The sequence below is a fragment of the Pezoporus occidentalis genome, unplaced genomic scaffold (genome assembly GCF_034315485.1).
Source record: "Pezoporus occidentalis ecotype Australia unplaced genomic scaffold, CSIRO_AGI_Poc_V1 ctg345, whole genome shotgun sequence".
In the NCBI taxonomy this organism is placed as follows: domain Eukaryota; kingdom Metazoa; phylum Chordata; class Aves; order Psittaciformes; family Psittacidae; genus Pezoporus; species Pezoporus occidentalis.
Window position 1 is genome coordinate 179,488 of NW_026915429.1, and position 18,440 is coordinate 197,927.

General features: G+C 53.2%; 2 protein-coding genes across 2 annotated transcripts in view; both read left to right on the forward strand.

The window, feature by feature from the left end:
* LOC134169472 (cytochrome c oxidase assembly protein COX14) overlaps positions 1-18,440 on the forward strand; it is a 119,964-nt gene that overhangs the window by 38,151 nt on the left and 63,373 nt on the right. The window lies entirely within an intron of this gene.
* LOC134169465 (interferon-induced protein with tetratricopeptide repeats 2-like) lies at positions 15,913-18,218 on the forward strand. The gene is made up of 2 exons (XM_062629990.1): positions 15,913-16,045; positions 16,909-18,218. The coding sequence occupies exons 1-2, from the start codon at positions 16,041-16,043 to the stop codon at positions 18,215-18,217; spliced, it is 1,314 nt and encodes a 437-aa protein (XP_062485974.1). The 5' UTR covers positions 15,913-16,040; the 3' UTR covers position 18,218.

Here is an 18,440-nt window from a genome sequence, read left to right on the forward strand (position 1 = left end):
GACTATGGGAAGTGGCATCCGATGGGCTTTGAGGTGGGAACACAGAGACCTGGGACCAAAGGGCTTCCATGGTCTGCAGGGAAGCCTGTGCCCAGCTCCTTTGAAGTTCCACACATGGCTGAGCCCCAGCGCTCCCATCTGCACTGGTGTTTCCCAAGAGCGCTTCTTGAAGGCTTTATCATGACAAAAGCCAAACCTCCCATTCCAGTGGGCTCCCGAAATCCCTCGCTATGAGCACAGCTCCCTCAAAGGGAAACGTTCCCACAAGCACTTATCTGCCATCCATCCGGCTGCGTTCAGGGATGCACATGGAAAGGAGGGAGCGGAGACATAGAGGAATGTAAAGACAGGCATGGAGAGCGCTCATTCCGTGTGGGAATGATGCTCTGGGATACCTGCAGAGGATGCTGTGCAAGCCCTCTGCAAGCTGCACAGCAGGTTGGGTGCTTTGGGAATGAAACAGCTTTGCAGGACCCCCTTTGGTTTCGTTTGCAGGGCCACCTTCCACTGGACCAGGTTGCTCCAAGCCCCATCCAACCTGGCCTTGGGCACTGCCAGGGATGGGGCAAAGTTCTCCTTCAGTGCAGCCCTTCCCCTCGCTGCCATTGCCCTGATGCTGGTACAGCAGCCCAGTAAAGTCCCAGTGTCCCCATCAGTGGCCTGGCCGTGCCACGTTGCCCTCAGGGGCTGCGGGAGCAGCTCCAGGGCAGCGTTTGCTGGCAGATGCCGTAACATCACAACCATCCTTAGACACTAAACAGGCCTAAACAGGGGCTTAAAGGCTGGAGGAGCAGCAGCATGTAGGCAGTGATGAGTGAGCAGGGGAAGGAGCTGCAGCTCTCCATAGAAGGCAGGAAAGGAGCAGGTTTACGTCTTCAGGAGGAGAAGAGTTATGTCTGCGGGGCTAAAAGCACTCCAAGCTGCTGAGGACCAGGGAGTGTGAGAAGTGATTCAAGCCCCAGCTGCACTCTGCAGGCTCTTCACATCAGTACAGGCACTGTGCAGGGAATAGATGTGAAGCCCAAGGGGGTTCAGTGGCCCTCCGCAGCACACAGCAGCACCCAATTGCTCCTAACAGAGACACCACTGAGGCTAAAGCCCCTCAGACAAGAGGGGAGCTGCACCCAATCTCTGTCCATGTGGCAGATTATCCAACAGCAAGAACATTTTAGACACCTGACATGAAAGGGGTAGGGGACACAGGCTGAAAGACCCCCCCCCCATCTCAGACATTCCCACTGGGATGCACTTAACCGAGAGCAACTCCAACAACTGCGCTCCCCATGGAGCATTTCCATCAACCACAAACCCCAGTGAAGAGCAAGGGTCAGGTTAAGCTCGCCCATCCTGGCTCCAAGCTGGCACAGCAGCACACATGGTGCCCCTCCACATCACAGCAGCACCTCCCTGGGGACCCCATCCAAGATCAGACCTGCTGGAACCATTTCCCACCTGGAGTTTCAGCCAGGAAGCAGGCATTCCAACTCATTTTCCCCCTCTGGAAACGGCTGTTCCCTTGTGGACAGCACCACAGCAAGGGTGCGAGAAGGAACTTGCCTGGCCCAGCTCCCAGTAAAGCACAGTTCAGAGCCAGCCGAGCCCCATTCAGTAACCATTAACCCCAGCCCTGCTCCATGGGGCCTGTCTGATGCTATATATAGTGATGGGAGCAGGGATGAATTTTGTGCAGCTGTGGAGCACAGCCCCCTCCTTCCCAACAAAACATAGGGAGAAACGCAAGGCGATCCAGCAAAGCAGGAATATCCTGGCTGGGGAATGAGAAGCAGCTGTGAAGGGGAGGGATGAGACGTTAGAGGGGGAGGCCTGGCTTCCAAATCTGCAGGAAATGGAGGGATATCACAGCTCCTTTTCTACTCCATCATCCCACCAGTGTCCCAGTGTGGCCCTTTGAGCTCCAGGAGCAGTTGTAGGAGCAGCTCCAGGCTGGACACAGCAGGAAGACCTACAGAGATGGCTGCTTGATCTCGTGTTGCCATCAAGGATCTTCTGCTGTGCCTTCGGGACGGATCCCAAGCGCTACAGAGAGATTGAATGTCAAGAACAGGCAGGCGAGGGAGCTCCAGGGTTGATTCTGGGCATCCCTGGGAATGACAGTCTCAGAACAGTGGAGGTGAGCAACCCTGAGCATCCACACCCCAGGTGCTAAGGGAGGGAAGGAGAGGACCAGCATGGAAAAATAGAGGTGGAAAAACATGGAAGGGCTTTGCTGGGACATTGTCCTCTTCCTGCACTCCCAGAGCCAGGGCCCTCTTGGCACAGGATCAGCAGAAGACACTGCTGTTCCTCGCTGGGATTCCTTTTGGAGCTGCCAAAGAGGTGCACACCGGGCGAGATGATGCTGCCTCAGCAGCCGGTGCACAAACCATCCCTTCGGCCTCTGCATCAGCCTGAAACACAGAGACTGGTTCAAAAGATAGGCTTAGAATCCCATCCAGGGCTGGGAACTGTCAGTGTCAGGCACAGGGACGTTGCCTCTCAGGCCTGGAGCTGTGGATGCATTTAGTTTGGATAGATCTTGCTCTCCAACCTCCAACCAGTGCCGGCGTCTTTACAGGGGTAGAACCTGCCTGGCTTTTGCTGGGTGCACGTTTCCTTGGGCTTGTACTGTTTAATATCAAGTTATTAAATCAGAGAGGATCCTTTTCCCCTCTAGACCATCCCTGGGTAGATATTGCCACAGTCAAGTGCATCTCACTGCAAAACAGCTTCCCCTGGGCACATCCTTGCTCCTGTCCTCACCATCAATGCACACATAAATCCCTTAGCTGGGGGCATGACAAGGAGGCATCCCTCCTCGATGGACTTAGAGGAGGTCAGAGGTGGAAAGAGCATCACAGGGGTGGAAAAACCTTCCCTTTCCAAGGGAGCATGACTTAGTGCTCTGCAGACCTGCTAGTGTGCTGCTGGCATGGAGGAGTCTCGTTGCTGCTCACTCGTCTCTTGCTCTTCATCCCTCTTTCCCCCTGGCTCTAACGGCAGCTCTGGCACCTGAGCTGCTGCTCTGGTGGTTGCAGTTGGGGCTTCAGTTTAACGTTTCTCCTATGACAAAGCTCAGGGAGGGGAATGCAAGTGCTCGGCTCACCCCCTATCTCAGATACAGATGTCAGTGTATCAGCTGGCCGGATAAACCCAGACGCATGTGTTTACATGCAAAGTATCATAGAATCATGGAATGGTTTGGGTTGGAGAGGACCTGAAGATCATCCAGTTCCAACCCCCTGCAATGGGCAGGGATGCTTCACCCTAGGCTATGGTACCCAAACCCCATCCAACCTGGCCTTGAGCATTGCCAAGGCTGGGGCAGCCACAGCTTCTCCATTCAACCCATTCCAGCACCTCAGCACCCTCACAGGGAAGAGCTTCCTCCTTATCTCCAACCCGAACTCCCCCTGCTTCAGTTTGCCCCCATCACCCCTTGTCCCATCCCCAAGCCCCTCATGAAGCAGGTGGTGCCTGGGGGATGCTCCTGGGCCCATAACCGTGTTCCCCAGCCCTTGCTGCCCTGTTTGCCACGAGAGCCCCAGGGTGAAGCAGCCAGCCCCAGCGCTGCTCTCATGCAGGGCAGCATCCCCGGAGCAGGCAGGGTTGGCTTCCGTGGAGCTGTGGTTTCAGCAGCTGCCAGCCCCAGGTGCGACCGCACAGGGCTGGTACGGGGAGGAGGAGACAAAGGGGGGGGAGCCGAGATCAAGGAGCTCATCTGCAAAGGAAGGGGCTCCCACCCGAAGCGCTGCCCGCCGGGGAGGTTTGTGGCTAAGGCAGCTCAGCCCTCCCGGCTTCATCTCCACCTGATGCTCGTGTTCCGCACCTGGGGCCGCTGCGCTGCTCCCTCCCCGCCGTGGAGAGGTCCCTTCTCCTTCTGCTTGTCAGTGAAGGCAGGCGAAGGTGTGGGGTGAGCGTGGGGACCGGTATCTCTCTGTAGAACATCCCAGGATGGCCACGTTGGTGATGATGAAAGAAATCATCATCTCCTTCCAACCTGGGGAAAGGGTGCTGCGGTCCAGCTAGAGCTCATAGAAAGGGTTGGGTTGGAAAGGTCCTTAAAGCTCCTCCAGTTCCAACCCCATGCCATGGGTAGGGACCCCTTCCACTAGAGCAGCTTGCTCCGAGCCCCTGTGTCCAACCTGGCCTTGAGCACTGCCAGGGATGGGGCAGCCACAGCTTCTCTGGGCACCCTGTGCCAGCGCCTCAGCACCCTCACAGGGAAGAGCTTCTTCCTTATCTCCAACCTGAACATCCCTTGTTTAAGGCTGTGCCTCCTGCCCACATCTCCAGGCAGGACCCCAGTGTCCTGCTTCGAGTCTCCTTAGAGCCTCAAATCCAGATGAGTTTCCTGAAGAGGAAAGGGTGACTCAAGAACACTCAAGCAGTCACCCAAGCAAAGGGTGTTCCGTGCTCTTCGATCTGCTCACTCCATCCTTCTTAACGTGCTCACGCTGAGCAGTTTATGGGAAAACAACCCAGAGAAGCTAATCCAGGCATAAAGAGCTGCCAGGAATTCCTTCAAATTACCCGCTTCACACTCAGCTTTGCCCTTGGCTTCATTGTGCCAGTTTTAAGACAAGTGCTGCATCCCCTCAGAGCCCGATGTGCCAGCGAATGATGCTTCTCAAGCTTTCTCCTACCAGCAACCAAACCGCTGTGCCAAGGCCATCATAAATCCCTGCTCTAAAAATGCCTCATTCCTATTGTGCAGCTGGGAGCAGGGAACTCTTCTGAGCATCTTCATCACCCACAGGGGAAGCTTCGTGCCCGGAGGGTCGTTGGCTGGTTTCGTAGTGGGACGTTTCTCAAGCCCTCAAGTCCTGTACCATGTACTTACAGGGGCAGTTAAGGCTTCTCTCTCTGTTGTGCCTGCTTCAGAAGTGGTTTTTTTCCAGCTTCCTCTGAGTCCTGAGGGCATCCCCATGAGCACAAGCACCCATTGGGATGGATGAATATAGGTCAAAACCTGGGTGGTAACAGGAGCATGGATGCAACAGAAGGAAAGAGAAGGAGAGAAAGGGAAGGCTTTGGGGAGAGGTCCCCATGAGGTCCTGATGGACCCGATGCTCCCTGAGGAGCCCCCATTCTGGTCATGCACAGGTTGAAATCCGACCCTTCCCAGCTCATGTTTGTGCTATTCACCACTTCTTCAGGGCTCGTTTCCCACCAGCATCATCCCCTTCATCCATCCCCAGCCAGCCAGGCCCTTGGAGAGCAGGGACAGGGCCACAGACCTTGAGAAACTGGGGCTCTATTGGAAAGCCTTGGCGACCTTTTCCCAGCCCCACTTTGCAGCAGCCTGGGGGGGGGGGTTAACCCCTCTGTTTTGCTGCTTCCATCCCAAGCCCGTGTGGGAGAGGGAAACCAAGGAGGGGAGAGCAGCTGATGGAGTGTGCAAATCCCTGCTGAGGAGAAGAGGTTTGATTTAGTGGGGCCAGAGGTACTAAAGAGCTTGGACAGGAATTTGCACTCAACTTTGACACACAAGACATTTCCCTTTGTGGCCAAGACAAACAAAGGAAGGAAGTGTCTGGGACTTTTAAAGCGACCCAGTGGAGACAGGTAAGGGCAGATAAGGGCTGAAGGAAGAGTGGGCTGGGGAAGGGAAGCATCCACTTTGAAAGGCTTGCTGGGGTCCTTGGTATTCTGCTGCTTGCAAAGGGAGAAACAGGCAAAACATCCCTGAAGTGCTGAGTACGGGGTTTCTGTTCACCCTTTCTGTTCTCTTTTTCCATGTACTTTGCAAAGTGTCCAGTGCTTATCCCATGAGGAAAGACTGCAGCATTCCGATGCTGACCACCATCAGGCCCTGGCAAATCTCCTGTCAAAGGATGCTGGGCTCAGGTGCCCCGGTGGTGTCTGTCCCATCCCTCTAAGATCCTGTGATTTCTCAGCTTTATTGCTTGGTAGAAAAGAGCATTTGCCCCTTTCCAGCATCCTCGGATAAAAGGCAAAGCTGGAGCTGTTCCTGGCCTGCAAAAGGGAGGAAAACACTGAGATGGAGGGATCTAAAGAGAATGAACACGGTTAATCCAGCTTCATTAATGCTGTTGCCTGTCCCCATACCACTTGTACAGGGAACAGAGGGGATGCCTGACTCCAAGAGCATCCTCTTGGCTGCTATGGGAAGGCAGGCATCTCGCCAGGCTAGGGGCAAACCATGAGTTCTCTTCCCAACTTAACATCAGTGATTCCTCATTCCAGACTGCTGGAAGACTATCCCTGACTCACAATGCAGGGGTCAACCTTGCCCACATGGGGTTAAGTTTCCTCTCAGGGTTTCGGGATCTCTTGGCTTTACCTGCGTGGTGACTCCACAGGTCCCCCCATGAACCCCTCCATGCACATTCTGCTCTTTGACCTCAGCTCTTTCCATTCTCCACATTGGTTTTAACCCTTTTCCTCCCTCAGGATGCAACCAGCAATAGCACAGGAGATGCTGCTGATGCTTCCCTAGACAGAGCTGCAAAACACAGCACGGATGAAGGAGGTATCTTGCCAAGATCCAAGAGGCAGAGGAGCAGGAAGGTCCTCACAGCATTCCCATGCCACGGAGCCACAGGTCCTGCTCCTTGCTCTGGTCCTATCGGGGTGGTTTGCATTCAAACGCCTGTCCAGGGCCTGGTCTCCTTGGCCAGGGCTGCCCAAGGTCCTCTGCTGCACACGTCCAGGCCGAGGGCATGAAAACAAAGCTGCTGCTTTCGGGGTTATTTATAAAGCTAGCTGCACAAATAAACCTTTCCTCCCTAGAGCGGTCAAGGTTAGGAATCCACAGTTCCCCTTTCCTATGGGGACCTCGTTTGTGACTCATTCCCAAGAGCTGGAAGCCATGAGCCTTTCCAAGCGAGAGGAACGGCTTGACAGAGGCAGCTGATGGCTCCCTGCGAGGACTGAGCCCGCTCCAGCCGTGTTTGTTACCCCTGAGCAAAGACCTGCACAGAAACCCCATCCGTGATGCAAGGAAAAGGCTTCTCCAGCCGCAGACAACTGGCTGGAGCAGCTTCTGGAAGCTGTGGACCAGCTCCTGCCCCAGCTCTCACGAGGCTGGGGGGATGAAGCTCATACAATCACAGCATCATCGACTATAGAGAGGACCTTTAAGCTCATCCAGCCCAACCGTTCCAAGGCCACCACTAACCCATGGCACTGAGGGCCTCTTCTCCACCGTGTGTGAACACTTCCAGGGATGGTGACTCCACCATCTCTGTGCCTGAGATGCCTGAGCACCAATAACGACCGGGATACAGCATGATCTTGGGGCACAAGGTCTTTGAATAGCAGGGCGTTATCCTCTCTTCTTCCTTTCATCAGCTGGGTACCACTAGACACAGCGATTGGATGCTCTGCCATATCATCAGCTCAGCCAGCCCCGGGATGAGGGGGTTTCATGCTCCGTGCCCCTTGAGTCCTAATTTTGCCCTCTGCTGACCCTAATCCCTGCATTTATCTTCCCTGCAAGCGTGGTGTGACTTCTGGCTCTGCTCTTCGCTGGTGCTCGCAGCTGCATTGCAGGCGGATCTGCCTGACATTAGGAAACACTTCTCCTTTGCTTCACCAGGAATCCTCCTTTTGCTGTTCCTGTGCCCTGATATTCCCAGGATTCCCTTCCACGAACCGCTCTGCCCAGGAGCCTCCTGCAGCTTCTGCTGGTTTTGCCCACGACTCTCTCATCCCTCTTGATCTTTCTGGCAGTGATTTTGAAGACGCGGTGATGCTGTGCGAGCCCTGACGTGTGCCACAGCCCGGCACCGAGCAAGCTGGGCTCTGCAGCGGCCACTGAAGAGGCTGCAGTTGGGGTTTTGCAGGGATTTGCTGCAATCCAACCGTTGTTCACAAACACAACTCGATTTTCCAGCACTCACAAGCCCATGATGGGATTCTCTAGGCCTGATCCAGGTTTCCTGCACGATGACTCGTCTCCTTGCTGCTGATCCTTGAGGGATGCTCACAAAACACTGCACAGGCGTAGAAAACCTTTAGCTCTCTCTTGTCCTAAGATGTGAGGGCTCTTTGGGGGTGCTCACCCTTGGCAGCAGTGGGTTCAGAGATCACTTTGGGGATGCTCACCCTTGGCAGCAGTGGGTTCAGAGCTCTCTTTGGGGATGCTCACCCTTGGCAGCAGTGGGTTCAGAGCTCTCTTTGGGGATGCTCACCCTTGGCAGCAGTGGGTTCAGAGATCACTTTGGGGATGCTCACCCTTGGCAGCAGTGGGTTCAGAGCTCTCTTTGGGGATGCTCACCCTTGGCAGCAGGGGGTTCAGAGCTCTCTTTGGGGATGCTCACCCGTGGCAGCAGTGGGTTCAGAGCTCTCTTTGGGGGTGCTCACCCTTGGCAGCAGTGGGTTCAGAGATCACTTTGGGGATGCTCACCCTTGGCAGCAGTGGGTTCAGAGCTCACTTTGGGGATGCTCACCCTTGGCAGCAGTGGGTTCAGAGCTCACTTTGGGGATGCTCACCCTTGGCAGCAGTGGGTTCAGAGCTCTCTTTAGGGATGCTCACCCTTGGCAGCAGGGGGTTCAGAGCTCACTTTGGGGATGCTCACCCTTGGCAGCAGTGGGTTCAGAGCTCACTTTGGGGATGCTCACCCTTGGCAGCAGTGGGTTCAGAGATCACTTTGGGGATGCTCACCCTTGGCAGCAGTGGGTTCAGAGCTCTCTTTGGGGATGCTCACCCTTGGCAGCAGTGGGTTCAGAGCTCTCTTTGGGGATGCTCACCCTTGGCAGCAGGGGGTTAACAGCTCAGGGCCCATGTTTAAGGGTGATGCATCTTGAAGCGTTGTTTTTCTCTCTCCGTCCTACGTTCACAATATTAAATACTTCCTTCCCCTTTGGCCCTGGAGCTGGAAGCCCGGGCTCTGTTTGAGCAGGGCCTCTCTATCACCAGAATCTGCTTATCTGCAGCTCAAAGGAAACTCGGCTTGGCTGCTGTGTTCCAGCTCCGGATGGAGCCTCCTGCCTGCACACAGGAGCGAGGGGCTGAGCTGCCGGGAGCTCTTTGGGAATGGTGTCTGGGATCAGCGACTGCGGGGGCAAAGTCACTGCTGGGATCAGCCACGGGACTCATTCAGAGCCTGGAGGGTGAGGTATTGGAGGGCTTCAGAGCCTTCAAGAAGGGGGTTGAAGGACTCGAGCAGTACCCACGTGAGCAGCAGCATCGTGCAACTGAAACGTCAGCTCCAAGCCCATCAATCGAAACAGGATCACAAGGACCGAGTTGAACCACTCGAAAGCCTGAGCACGTTTAAGAGCTCACTTGAGGTCTATCTTCTCAAGGGTCTTTCTAGCACCTAAAGCGCAGCTCAGGGCACGGAGCAGGCTCTTGGTGCCAAAAATAAACCATTTGGAAAGCTCTGACAGCCTTGTCAGGGCTGCAGTGATCTGAACTGACAAAGGAAGAGACCCATAGGAAGAGCAAGGCTCTGCGGGCTACCTGTGAGCCTGGAGAAGACTTTGGCCAAGCAACAGGCAGTGGATACAAAGCCAGTGTCTCCCATGGTTGTACCGAGCTGTGTTCCCCCACGTGGGCTGTGAAGATGCTACAAACAGCGTGGGTACCACGCTGAATTCAACGTCTATTTGCAGCCAGTGAAACAGCTCGTGGGGTGGTAGCAGCAGATGGGCAGAGCACCACGTCCTCAGCACGCACCAGTGGCAGATGTTGGCTGAGATAGGTCCTGGATGAGAGCAAGAGGCTGAAGCAGAAGCAAAGCTTTCACCTCTGACACTTCGCTTCCTGAGAGCTGATGGGGGAAGAGCCAAGTGCTGGAGTTTTTCTCTTTCTAGAGGGCTCTGTATGGTTTTATTCCCTCCACCTCTTGCCCAGGTGCCCTGAAAGCCTATAATGAACATCCTGTGCTTCTCTAGCTTGGGTTTTAGCTTAGAGCCCTGAGATTTCTTCTCTTCTCACTACTCTTTAAACCTATGCAAAGCACCTAAACCTTCCCCTGGGGAAGATCTTGCCTGCTCTCCCGGCTGCTGTTAACTGGTCCAAGCGTACCATGAGCTGTGTAGGAAATGGATTCCTCCTTCAATATCTGCATTACTTTAATGGCCACGCTGTCTGAATCACCCACTGCCTGTTCTTCTTTCTTTCTACACGTTATGCTGCTTTGTCATCGCTCCAGCTCCTCTTCCTTGCCTATTGCTCTCTGAGAGTTTGGCTCAGAGCACATTGCTGCTGCAATCTTATCAGGATCTTAAGGCCACAGTTTCTTATTACTTCTCTGCCACGATAATGGCACCATGTGCCCTAGGAGCAGCAGTGGGCTGCTGGAATCAGAGGATCTGATTTTCTCTCATGCTCTGGTTTTCCCTAGTTAACATCCCTACGAGCCCCCCAGATCCTCTTTTACCCTTTCCTATGGTCTGGAACAGGGACTCAGGCCCAGCCCTTTTGCCAGTCAGGGTTACTTGCTGCCTCCTTCAGCAAGCACAATACAGAAGGCTACAGAGTTAAGCAACAGGTACCACATGCAGCATAAGAGCCACTTGCACCTTACACTGCCTGTCTTAGGAGAAGGCCCAAAGGCCACAGCCCCTTGTGGGGCAGGAGCTGCCTCAAACTGGAGAGTTAATCCCTCCCTGCATCCCATCTCCTCTGCGTGCTCACAGCAGGAGCTTTGCTGCCAAGCTTGCCTGCCCTAGATCAGCCCCTGGTGTGCTGGAGCTTCCCAGCCTGGCTGAGCAGCAAACGCGCTGCGCTTATCACCCCATCAGAGCAGTTGGAAGACAGTTGAGTGGCTCTCTCAGCACTGATAGGAGGGAAGGCTTTGCTCTTGGAGATAAGAAGCCCTCCCTGAGGAGCCAGGGATGTTCGTTGGTGTCAGGGTGTCTTCCAGCCCGTTGCAGACGTACCCTTTGTATGGGTGAGATGGAGAGGCGGTCACGTAGCCAACAGCCAGCGAGGGCTGTGTTTTTGAGGTCAGTTAACCGAACCCTTCGCTATCATCTCTTTTCTTTGCCCTAGAATTGCTCCTCTCCTGTTGATCAAGCCTTGGCAGTGACCTCGTTGGCTCGCCACGCTATAAACAGTCAAATCCTCGTGTTTGAGATAGATTCATTCAGGAGCGATGGACGTGTCGGGAAGGTGTTTCGGCTGAAGATGCTCAACAGCTCTTCTGCTCCATCCTCTGTGTGTGCTTGAGAGCCTGCCCAGCTCCTGCTGCAGGTTGTGGAAGACCCAGTTTCATAAGCAGCCCCTGTCTGGGTTGGGGAGAACAGGGGTGTCTGGAGGAGGTATTCACTGCCATCCCCAGACAGAGCCCTCTGCATCATCCCATGGCAGCAAAGCCAGTCTCTGGTGGCTACGTCGTGTGATGCTCCTGTATCACTAAAGCAGAACGTCTGCATCCCCTTCATCTGCAGCAATTCAACAGATCTCATTTGCAGTACCAGGTAATTGGGGTGGGTGTAAGAATCAGGGCATGCACAGAGAGGCTGTGTGCTGATGTTCATTCATGTAATGGTTAGAATCATAGAATAATTAGGGTTGGAAAGGACCTGAAGCTCATCCAGTTCCAACCCCCCTGCCATGGGCAGGGACACCTCACACTAAACCAGGTCACCCAAGGCTCTGTCCAACCTGGCCTTGAACACTGCCAGGGATGGAGCATTCCCAACCTCCCTGGGCAACCCATTCCAGTGCCTCACCACCCTCACAGGAGAGAATTTCTTCCTTAGATCCAATCTAAACTTCCCCTGTTTCAGTTTGAACCCGTTACCCCTTGTCCTGTCACTGCAGTCCCTAATGAAGAGTCCCTCCCCAGCATCCCTACAGCCCCCTTCAGATACTGGAAGCTGCTCTGAGGTCTCCACGCAGCTTCTCTTCTCCAGGCTGAACAGCCCCAACTTCCTCAGCCTCTCTTCATACAGGAGCTGCTCCAGTCCCTGCTCATCCTCGTGGCCTCCTCTGGACTTGTTCCAACAGTTCCATGTCCTTTCTATGTTGAGGACACCAGAACTGCACCCAATGCTCCAGGTGAGGCCTCACAAGAGCAGAGCAGAGGGGCAAAGAGCAGAGCAGAGGGACTTGATCTTACAGGTCTTTTCCAACCTGGCTGATTCAAAGCCTTTGCAAGCAAGGAGGTCAAACATTTTTGGCAAGGCAGAGGCTGTTTGACACAAAGGTGCACTCAGCCTCTCATGATATGGCATATGGGGAAAGCAACCTGCCTTTCCCATTTGAAACCTGCTGCCTGCCCCTTTCCTTGGGCCCTTTGCAGCTCAGTTGGGACGGGTGAATGCCCTCCATAGGCTGCTCACGCTTTCTAAGTCCGGCTCTGTTTTCCCTCCCTGTTTACACCCAAAGGAAAACAGCACATTTCCAAATAGAACTCTTGGCATCCAGGTAAGGATGAGTCAAAAATAAGCCATGGGGAAGGGATGCCGAAGCGTGGCTGCTGGTCCCAGCCTGGCCGGAGCACGGCCATGCACACATCCTGCCTCGCGTCTTGCAGCTCAGCGGTGGAAACCCTCTGCCATCTGCTGGTACGGATCACTGAAGGTCTGTTAGAAGCAATTGCTAGGAGGAAAGAGGCATCTTTGAAGTGCTTGTCTAGGATAAACGTTCCCTGCTTCGGTCCAGTGCAATCCTCCTGCTCCTGAGGAGATGGAGCCCGCAGGCTTCTGCCAGCACAGCTCTTGGCTGGGGATTCAGACTCGTAGCGATGGGACAAGGGGTGATGGGTTCAGACTGGAACAGGGGAAGTTCAGCTTGGAGATAAGGGAGAAGCTCTTCCCTGTGAGGGTGCTGAGGCGCTGGCACAGGGTGCCCAGAGAAGATGGGGCTGCCCCATCCCTGGCAGTGCTCAAGGCTGGGTTGGACACAGGGGCTTGGAGCACCCTGCTCCAGTGGAAGGGGTCCCTGCCCGTGGCAGGGGGTTGGAGCTGGAGGAGCTTTAAGGTCCCTTCCAACCCAAACCATTCCATGATTCCATGCCCCAACACCTCTGTGCAAGCACGGATACACTGGGAAAACTCTCCTTCTGCCCCCTTCTTTCCCTGGAGGAGCTGTGCACATCCACAAGCAGAACCACAGGTAGCAGAGCCTGGAGTAGTGGCATCAGTATGACCTGAAAAAGGTGCCGGTGAAACAGAAACCACCTTTTTGTTACCTGTCTTTTCACTCCTAGAAGCCTCGCCTGGACTTCAGTGCCAGCAAAGAGCTTGGATGCACTTAACAAGGGAAATCTTGAGCCAAGACTCAGACTTTGCCAGGGAAATCCTGCTGCTGCTTCTCCATCTATTTTTAGTTCTGGCCTTTCCTACCCAGCTGAAGCTCCTTGAAATGCCCTAGCCCAGTTCCAGGCTTTCTCACTTCATGCTGCAGACCACTCCAGGGCCTCAGAGCCCCTCCATCATGTCCAAGGAGAATCAGGTTAAGAGCCTGGACTTTTCTTCTTCCTTTTCCTGCTTGATAAAGGACTCGGAGCCTGCTGGCCTGGCTGCAGTCAAGTTCATGTGGTCTCATTTGTTGCTGCAAACCACATCTCTGCTCCTAGATTACCCCGAATACAATAGCTATTACAAAGGAGGATGCAAACCAGGGCTCGTAGGCTTGCCCAGGAGCAGCAGCAGACTGCTGGGGGAAATGGAACAGACTCGAGATGTGGAAAAGCAGCTTCATTTCCAAGGCACATTTGGGGTTAGAGCACCAGGCTGGTGCGAGCCCCCTCATTCCTGAAGAGGCAGCAGAGGAACTCGCTGCCAGATGGGTGCTTTTCCCAACTCGAAAACGTGCGGGCCGATAAACCAGGATTTCCTTTCCATCAGCTCAGAGAATTGGATCAATCAGTGCTATTTGATGTACCAGAATTGGTTTGGAGCCAAGCGGGGGGGTTGAGCTATCGCCAAAGCATTTTACTTCTTCGCATCTTATTGCAGCTCTTTCACTTTTCCTTCCCCCCTCCCCATTTCTCTCTCCCAACACCAAGCCTCGCCTGCACTTCCCCTTTGGCTGTGTCATCAGGAGTGTTCTCATTCGCTGTTATTTTTGATTTGCAGCCAGGCTTTGTACGATATTAATAGCGATTCCATAAAACCAGAATCTTCCTCAAACCAGTCCTAATATTAGCAGGAGAAAGAGCCAAAAAGCATTGCTGAGGCCGGAGGGATTTGAGCTCTGGATTCCACCTCCATTCTGCCAGCACTGCCCATAGCCCAGCTCAGCCCCTGCCCTGGGGAGTGAAAGCATCTGTCTGTCTGTCTGTGTTTGTCTGTCTGTCTGCCATCCAACACACACAGCCCCATCCTGGCCACGCCAGGCAATGGAGAAGCAGCTTGGGCAAGCCAAAGCGTGCAGAAAGAAGATGCTGACGTGAGGATTCAAGAAGAACTCATTCATGGTCTAATTCATGCCTCAGTTTAATCAATTTACTCTCACAAGACCCCACTTGCAGCACTGGGTGCAGTTCTGGGGTCCTCAACATAAGGACATGGAGGAGGCCACGAGGATGAGCAGGGGCTGGAGCAGCTCCCATAGGAGCCAGGCTGAGAACATTGGGGCTGGAGGAGAGAAGCTGCGTGGAGACCTCAGAGCAGCTTCCAGTAGCTGAAGGGGGCTACAAGGATGCTGGAGAGGGACCTGCATCAGGGGCTGGAGAGATGGGAAAAGGGGTGGTGGGTTCAGATTGGAACAGGGGGAGTTCAGCTTGGAGATAAGGGAGAAGAGGGTGCTGTGAGGGTGCTGAGGCACTGGCACAGGGTGCCCAGAGAAGCTGTGGCTGCCCCATCCCTTGCAGTGTTCAAGGCCAGGCTGGACAGAACCTTGGGCAACATGGTCTAGTGCAAGACATCCCTACCCATGGGAGGGGGTTGGAACTAGATTATGTTAAGGTCCTTTCCACCCTTAAGTAGTATGTGATTCTATAATCCTTTACTGCTCAACCTCTTCGAGCAGTGCTAACAGCTAATATCCAAATTATTCCATTGCTATTAAAGGCTGTCAGTAATAAAACCCAACAAACACATCAGACAAAAGTACCTATCCCAATCCTTTAATGACAAATTCACCCTCCTTCCTTTGCTGCAGTGACTCATCCACATCCTGAGGGGGAAAAAGTGATGCCGATGGGTTTCATTTCTTCTTTGCTAGGAAGAATATGATTATAGGCTTGATGGTTTCTTCATTTACTACCTACTTGGGGCTACTTGATTGGTTTTTAATGGATTTTCTACTGGTCTCTGTACTTGAATCTTTCTTCATAAAGCTGCAATGCCATGTTACAGAAGATACACTGTGTGTCCTCTGTGGCTCCGGTGTTTTACCTGGGTTATGTTACCTCTAAGACTGGCTCCTGTCACTTACCCAACCGTGTTCATCAACAACCAGCATGGATCACCACCGAGTTGCTAACACCCCACCAGTGACCCACCCTCAGCACAACCTGCTCAAGCAAGTACATGGGCTCTATGGCAGGCCCAGCCCTTGTACCTCAGTTATACAAACCCATGCCAGTTCAATACCTCAAACTCGAGTGGGTAAGGAGGATGTTGTTGCTAGGGAGTTACAGCTAAGCAAACCACTGCGAAGTGCCAGGCAGGCTGGGACAGATCCGGATAGAACCAGCCCAACAAGCCCAGTGCCAAGGTCTGAGAGCCAGGCAGAACCTTTCAACAATGATAGCAATGCCATAGTTACACTCAGTCGCCCAGAAGCTTCTATCACCTTAACTCTGTTACTTCTTAAAAGCTTTAATGCTAACAAAGCCAGTTGCAACGGGAAGAAGGGCTCCAGGGGTAAGTTCTGCTCTGAATGGGTCTTCATTCTCCTTTATCCAGATCCCAGTCCCATTTTGGGAAGGGAAGGTAGCAGCTTCTAGGCAGGGACATCAGGATACATCATTTTCTGGTTTAAGTCTTTTCTTTCAGTTTTGTTTCTTCCAAGTCCAATGGTTTCATTAGACCCTGCCCAGAAAGAAACGCTATTTAAGGGTCAGTTGGTAAGTTACACACTCACTGCTACCCTGTGCATCTGCTGCAGTGTGGAAGAGATCCAGCCCAAGCCATCACTCCCTAAGGGTGCTGCTCCAGCCACAGCGAGCATGAGGTAAGTGCACAGCTTCCATTCTTGTAGCTGCTCCAGAGAGAATGGTTTTGGGTTGACTTCACTCTGCAAAAGGTCCTGGAGGTTACACCTTGACCAAGCCTCTGCTCAAGCAGGGCCACCTAAAAGCAGGTTGCCCACAACCACATCCAAACAGCTTTTGAATATCTCCAAGGATGGAGACTCCATCACCCCCCTGGGCAAGCTGTTCTGGTACTCTACCATTCTCACAACTAAAAGACAAAGAGGCTCATGATAAAGCTTCCCCCCCAGCTGCCCACTGCTTTTTGTCCCAAACCCTGGGCACCACTGATAAAAAGCTTGGCTCTGCCTTCAGGTTTTTATGTGTGTTTCTAAGATGCCTGTGAGCCTTCTCTTCTCTAGGCAAAAGAGGCCCAGCTCTTTCAGCCTTTCCTCAGATAAGAGATGCTCTAGTCCAACATCTGCATGGCTCTGTGTTGGACTTTCCCTGCTGAGCCATCTCTTGATGCATCACTCCCATGAAGGCACAGACCCTATTTCTTTCTTTCTCCTGGGGAACAGAGAAGTTTTCATTGTGTGGTTTTGGCTGGCTCTACTCTTCCTGTTTCTTGAAGTCCATCCTGAAGGCATTGGGTAAGAGCAGCAGCCCTGGCTTCAGGCACTGGAGGCCAAGAAGCCAGGAAGCCTCCCTGATGGCTCCCTGAAAATGGGTTGATTGGAACAAAGATTCACAGGATTTTGAGTAGCTTGAGTGGGGAGAGCCCCATCCTCCACCTCTCCCTCCTTTTTGCTTCAAGCACAGCTAGGAGCTCCTTTGGGCTCTGTGTGGGTACCACAGGATACCACATGCTGCCTATTCCTAACTCACCTTTTCCTTTCTGCAGCAAGGAAGAGCTGAAGGAAAAGTTGGATGCCCTTCAATGCCATTTCACCTGGCATTTGAGTATAGCAGGCCACATTGATATTAGCCATGTCCTGCAGAAGCTGGCTGTTGAAATCAAGTACACACCCCACCAAAACCAGGCAGCACTCTTGGGGCTGCAGGCATACCTGTACCAGCTGGAAGGTCAGAGCAGAGAAGCTCTGCAAAGCCTTAAAGATGCTGAAGAGTATGAGAGGCAAGACGAGCAGCAGGCATCTGCTGCTGGTTCATTGGTTATATATGGGAATTATGCTTGGATTCACTACCTTCAGGCCTCTTACCAGGAGGCTGAAAGCTATCTGCAACAAGTTGAGCAGCTCTGCACAACTCCTTTAGATGCACGGCTGATCCCACACATCCAGGCCCAGAAAGGCTGGTCCCTCCTGGCTATCAGAGCCCGGAATGGGGAACGGGCAAGAGAGTGCTTTGAAGTGGCATTGATGCTTGAACCGGAGAACAGGAATTTCCATGCTGGGCTTGGAATGGCTCTTTACTCCTGCTGGAATTACTTCTGGTATCCTGATATTGCAGAGGAAGCTAGAATCCAACTGGAAAAAACTGTTCTGGAGCACCCAAATAACTACAGAGCCAAAATGTGTTTAGCCATGCTACTTGAACAAGCAGATACAGAAAGATCAATTAGCTTGATAGAAGAAAACGTAGAGAAAAGCTCTGATCCTGATGTCCTCAAGGCTTCATCTTCCTTTTGGCTGAAAAGGAATGCTATACAGAAAGCAATTAAGATATTACAGCAAGCCCTGGAGCAGAATCCAGGTTATCACCTTCTCTATCAAGCCCTGGCCAAGTGCTATAAGAAACAGTGGCTTAATGCAAATAACAAAGACAAGAATAACATATTGGAAGCAGCCATCAAAGACCTCAACCAAATTCTTCAGGAACATCCAGACCTCGTGTTTGTAAAGCTGCAATTAGCAGAGTTCTATGGCGCAAGAGACCCAGCACAGGAAGAGAAGATCTACAGGGAGCTGCAGGAGAGAAAGGACACCCTGAGCCTCAAAAGCCTTCAAGCCCTTAATCTCTACTGGGGAAACTTCTTCTTCTACAAGAAGAAGTCTCTTGATGAAGCAAAAGCCAAGTTTATGGATGGGTACCGGATTCCCATGGCAACAGCAATGAGGAGGAAGTGTGCCCAGAAGCTGACCCAGCTGGCTCAGCACTACCACGGTGAGGCTGCTGCTGCTATTCACCGTGCCATGGAAGACACTGACCGCCACTTGCCTGCCGAATTCTCTGCAGCCGAGCTAGAGTGAGGCCTGGGCAAAGCAGGGAATCCTATCTGCAAAGCTAGAAGGCATCCAGGCCTAGCATCTCTCTCTCTCTCTCTAACAGCAGGCCCATCACCTCATGTAGATACAAGGGTTCCATTGGCATCGCAGCCCATTCCTTGTCCATACATACAGGCCCACCCATAGATAACCAACTGCCCCAAATTTACACACCAGGCCCCCAGTCCCGCTTCTCTGAGAGGAGGGA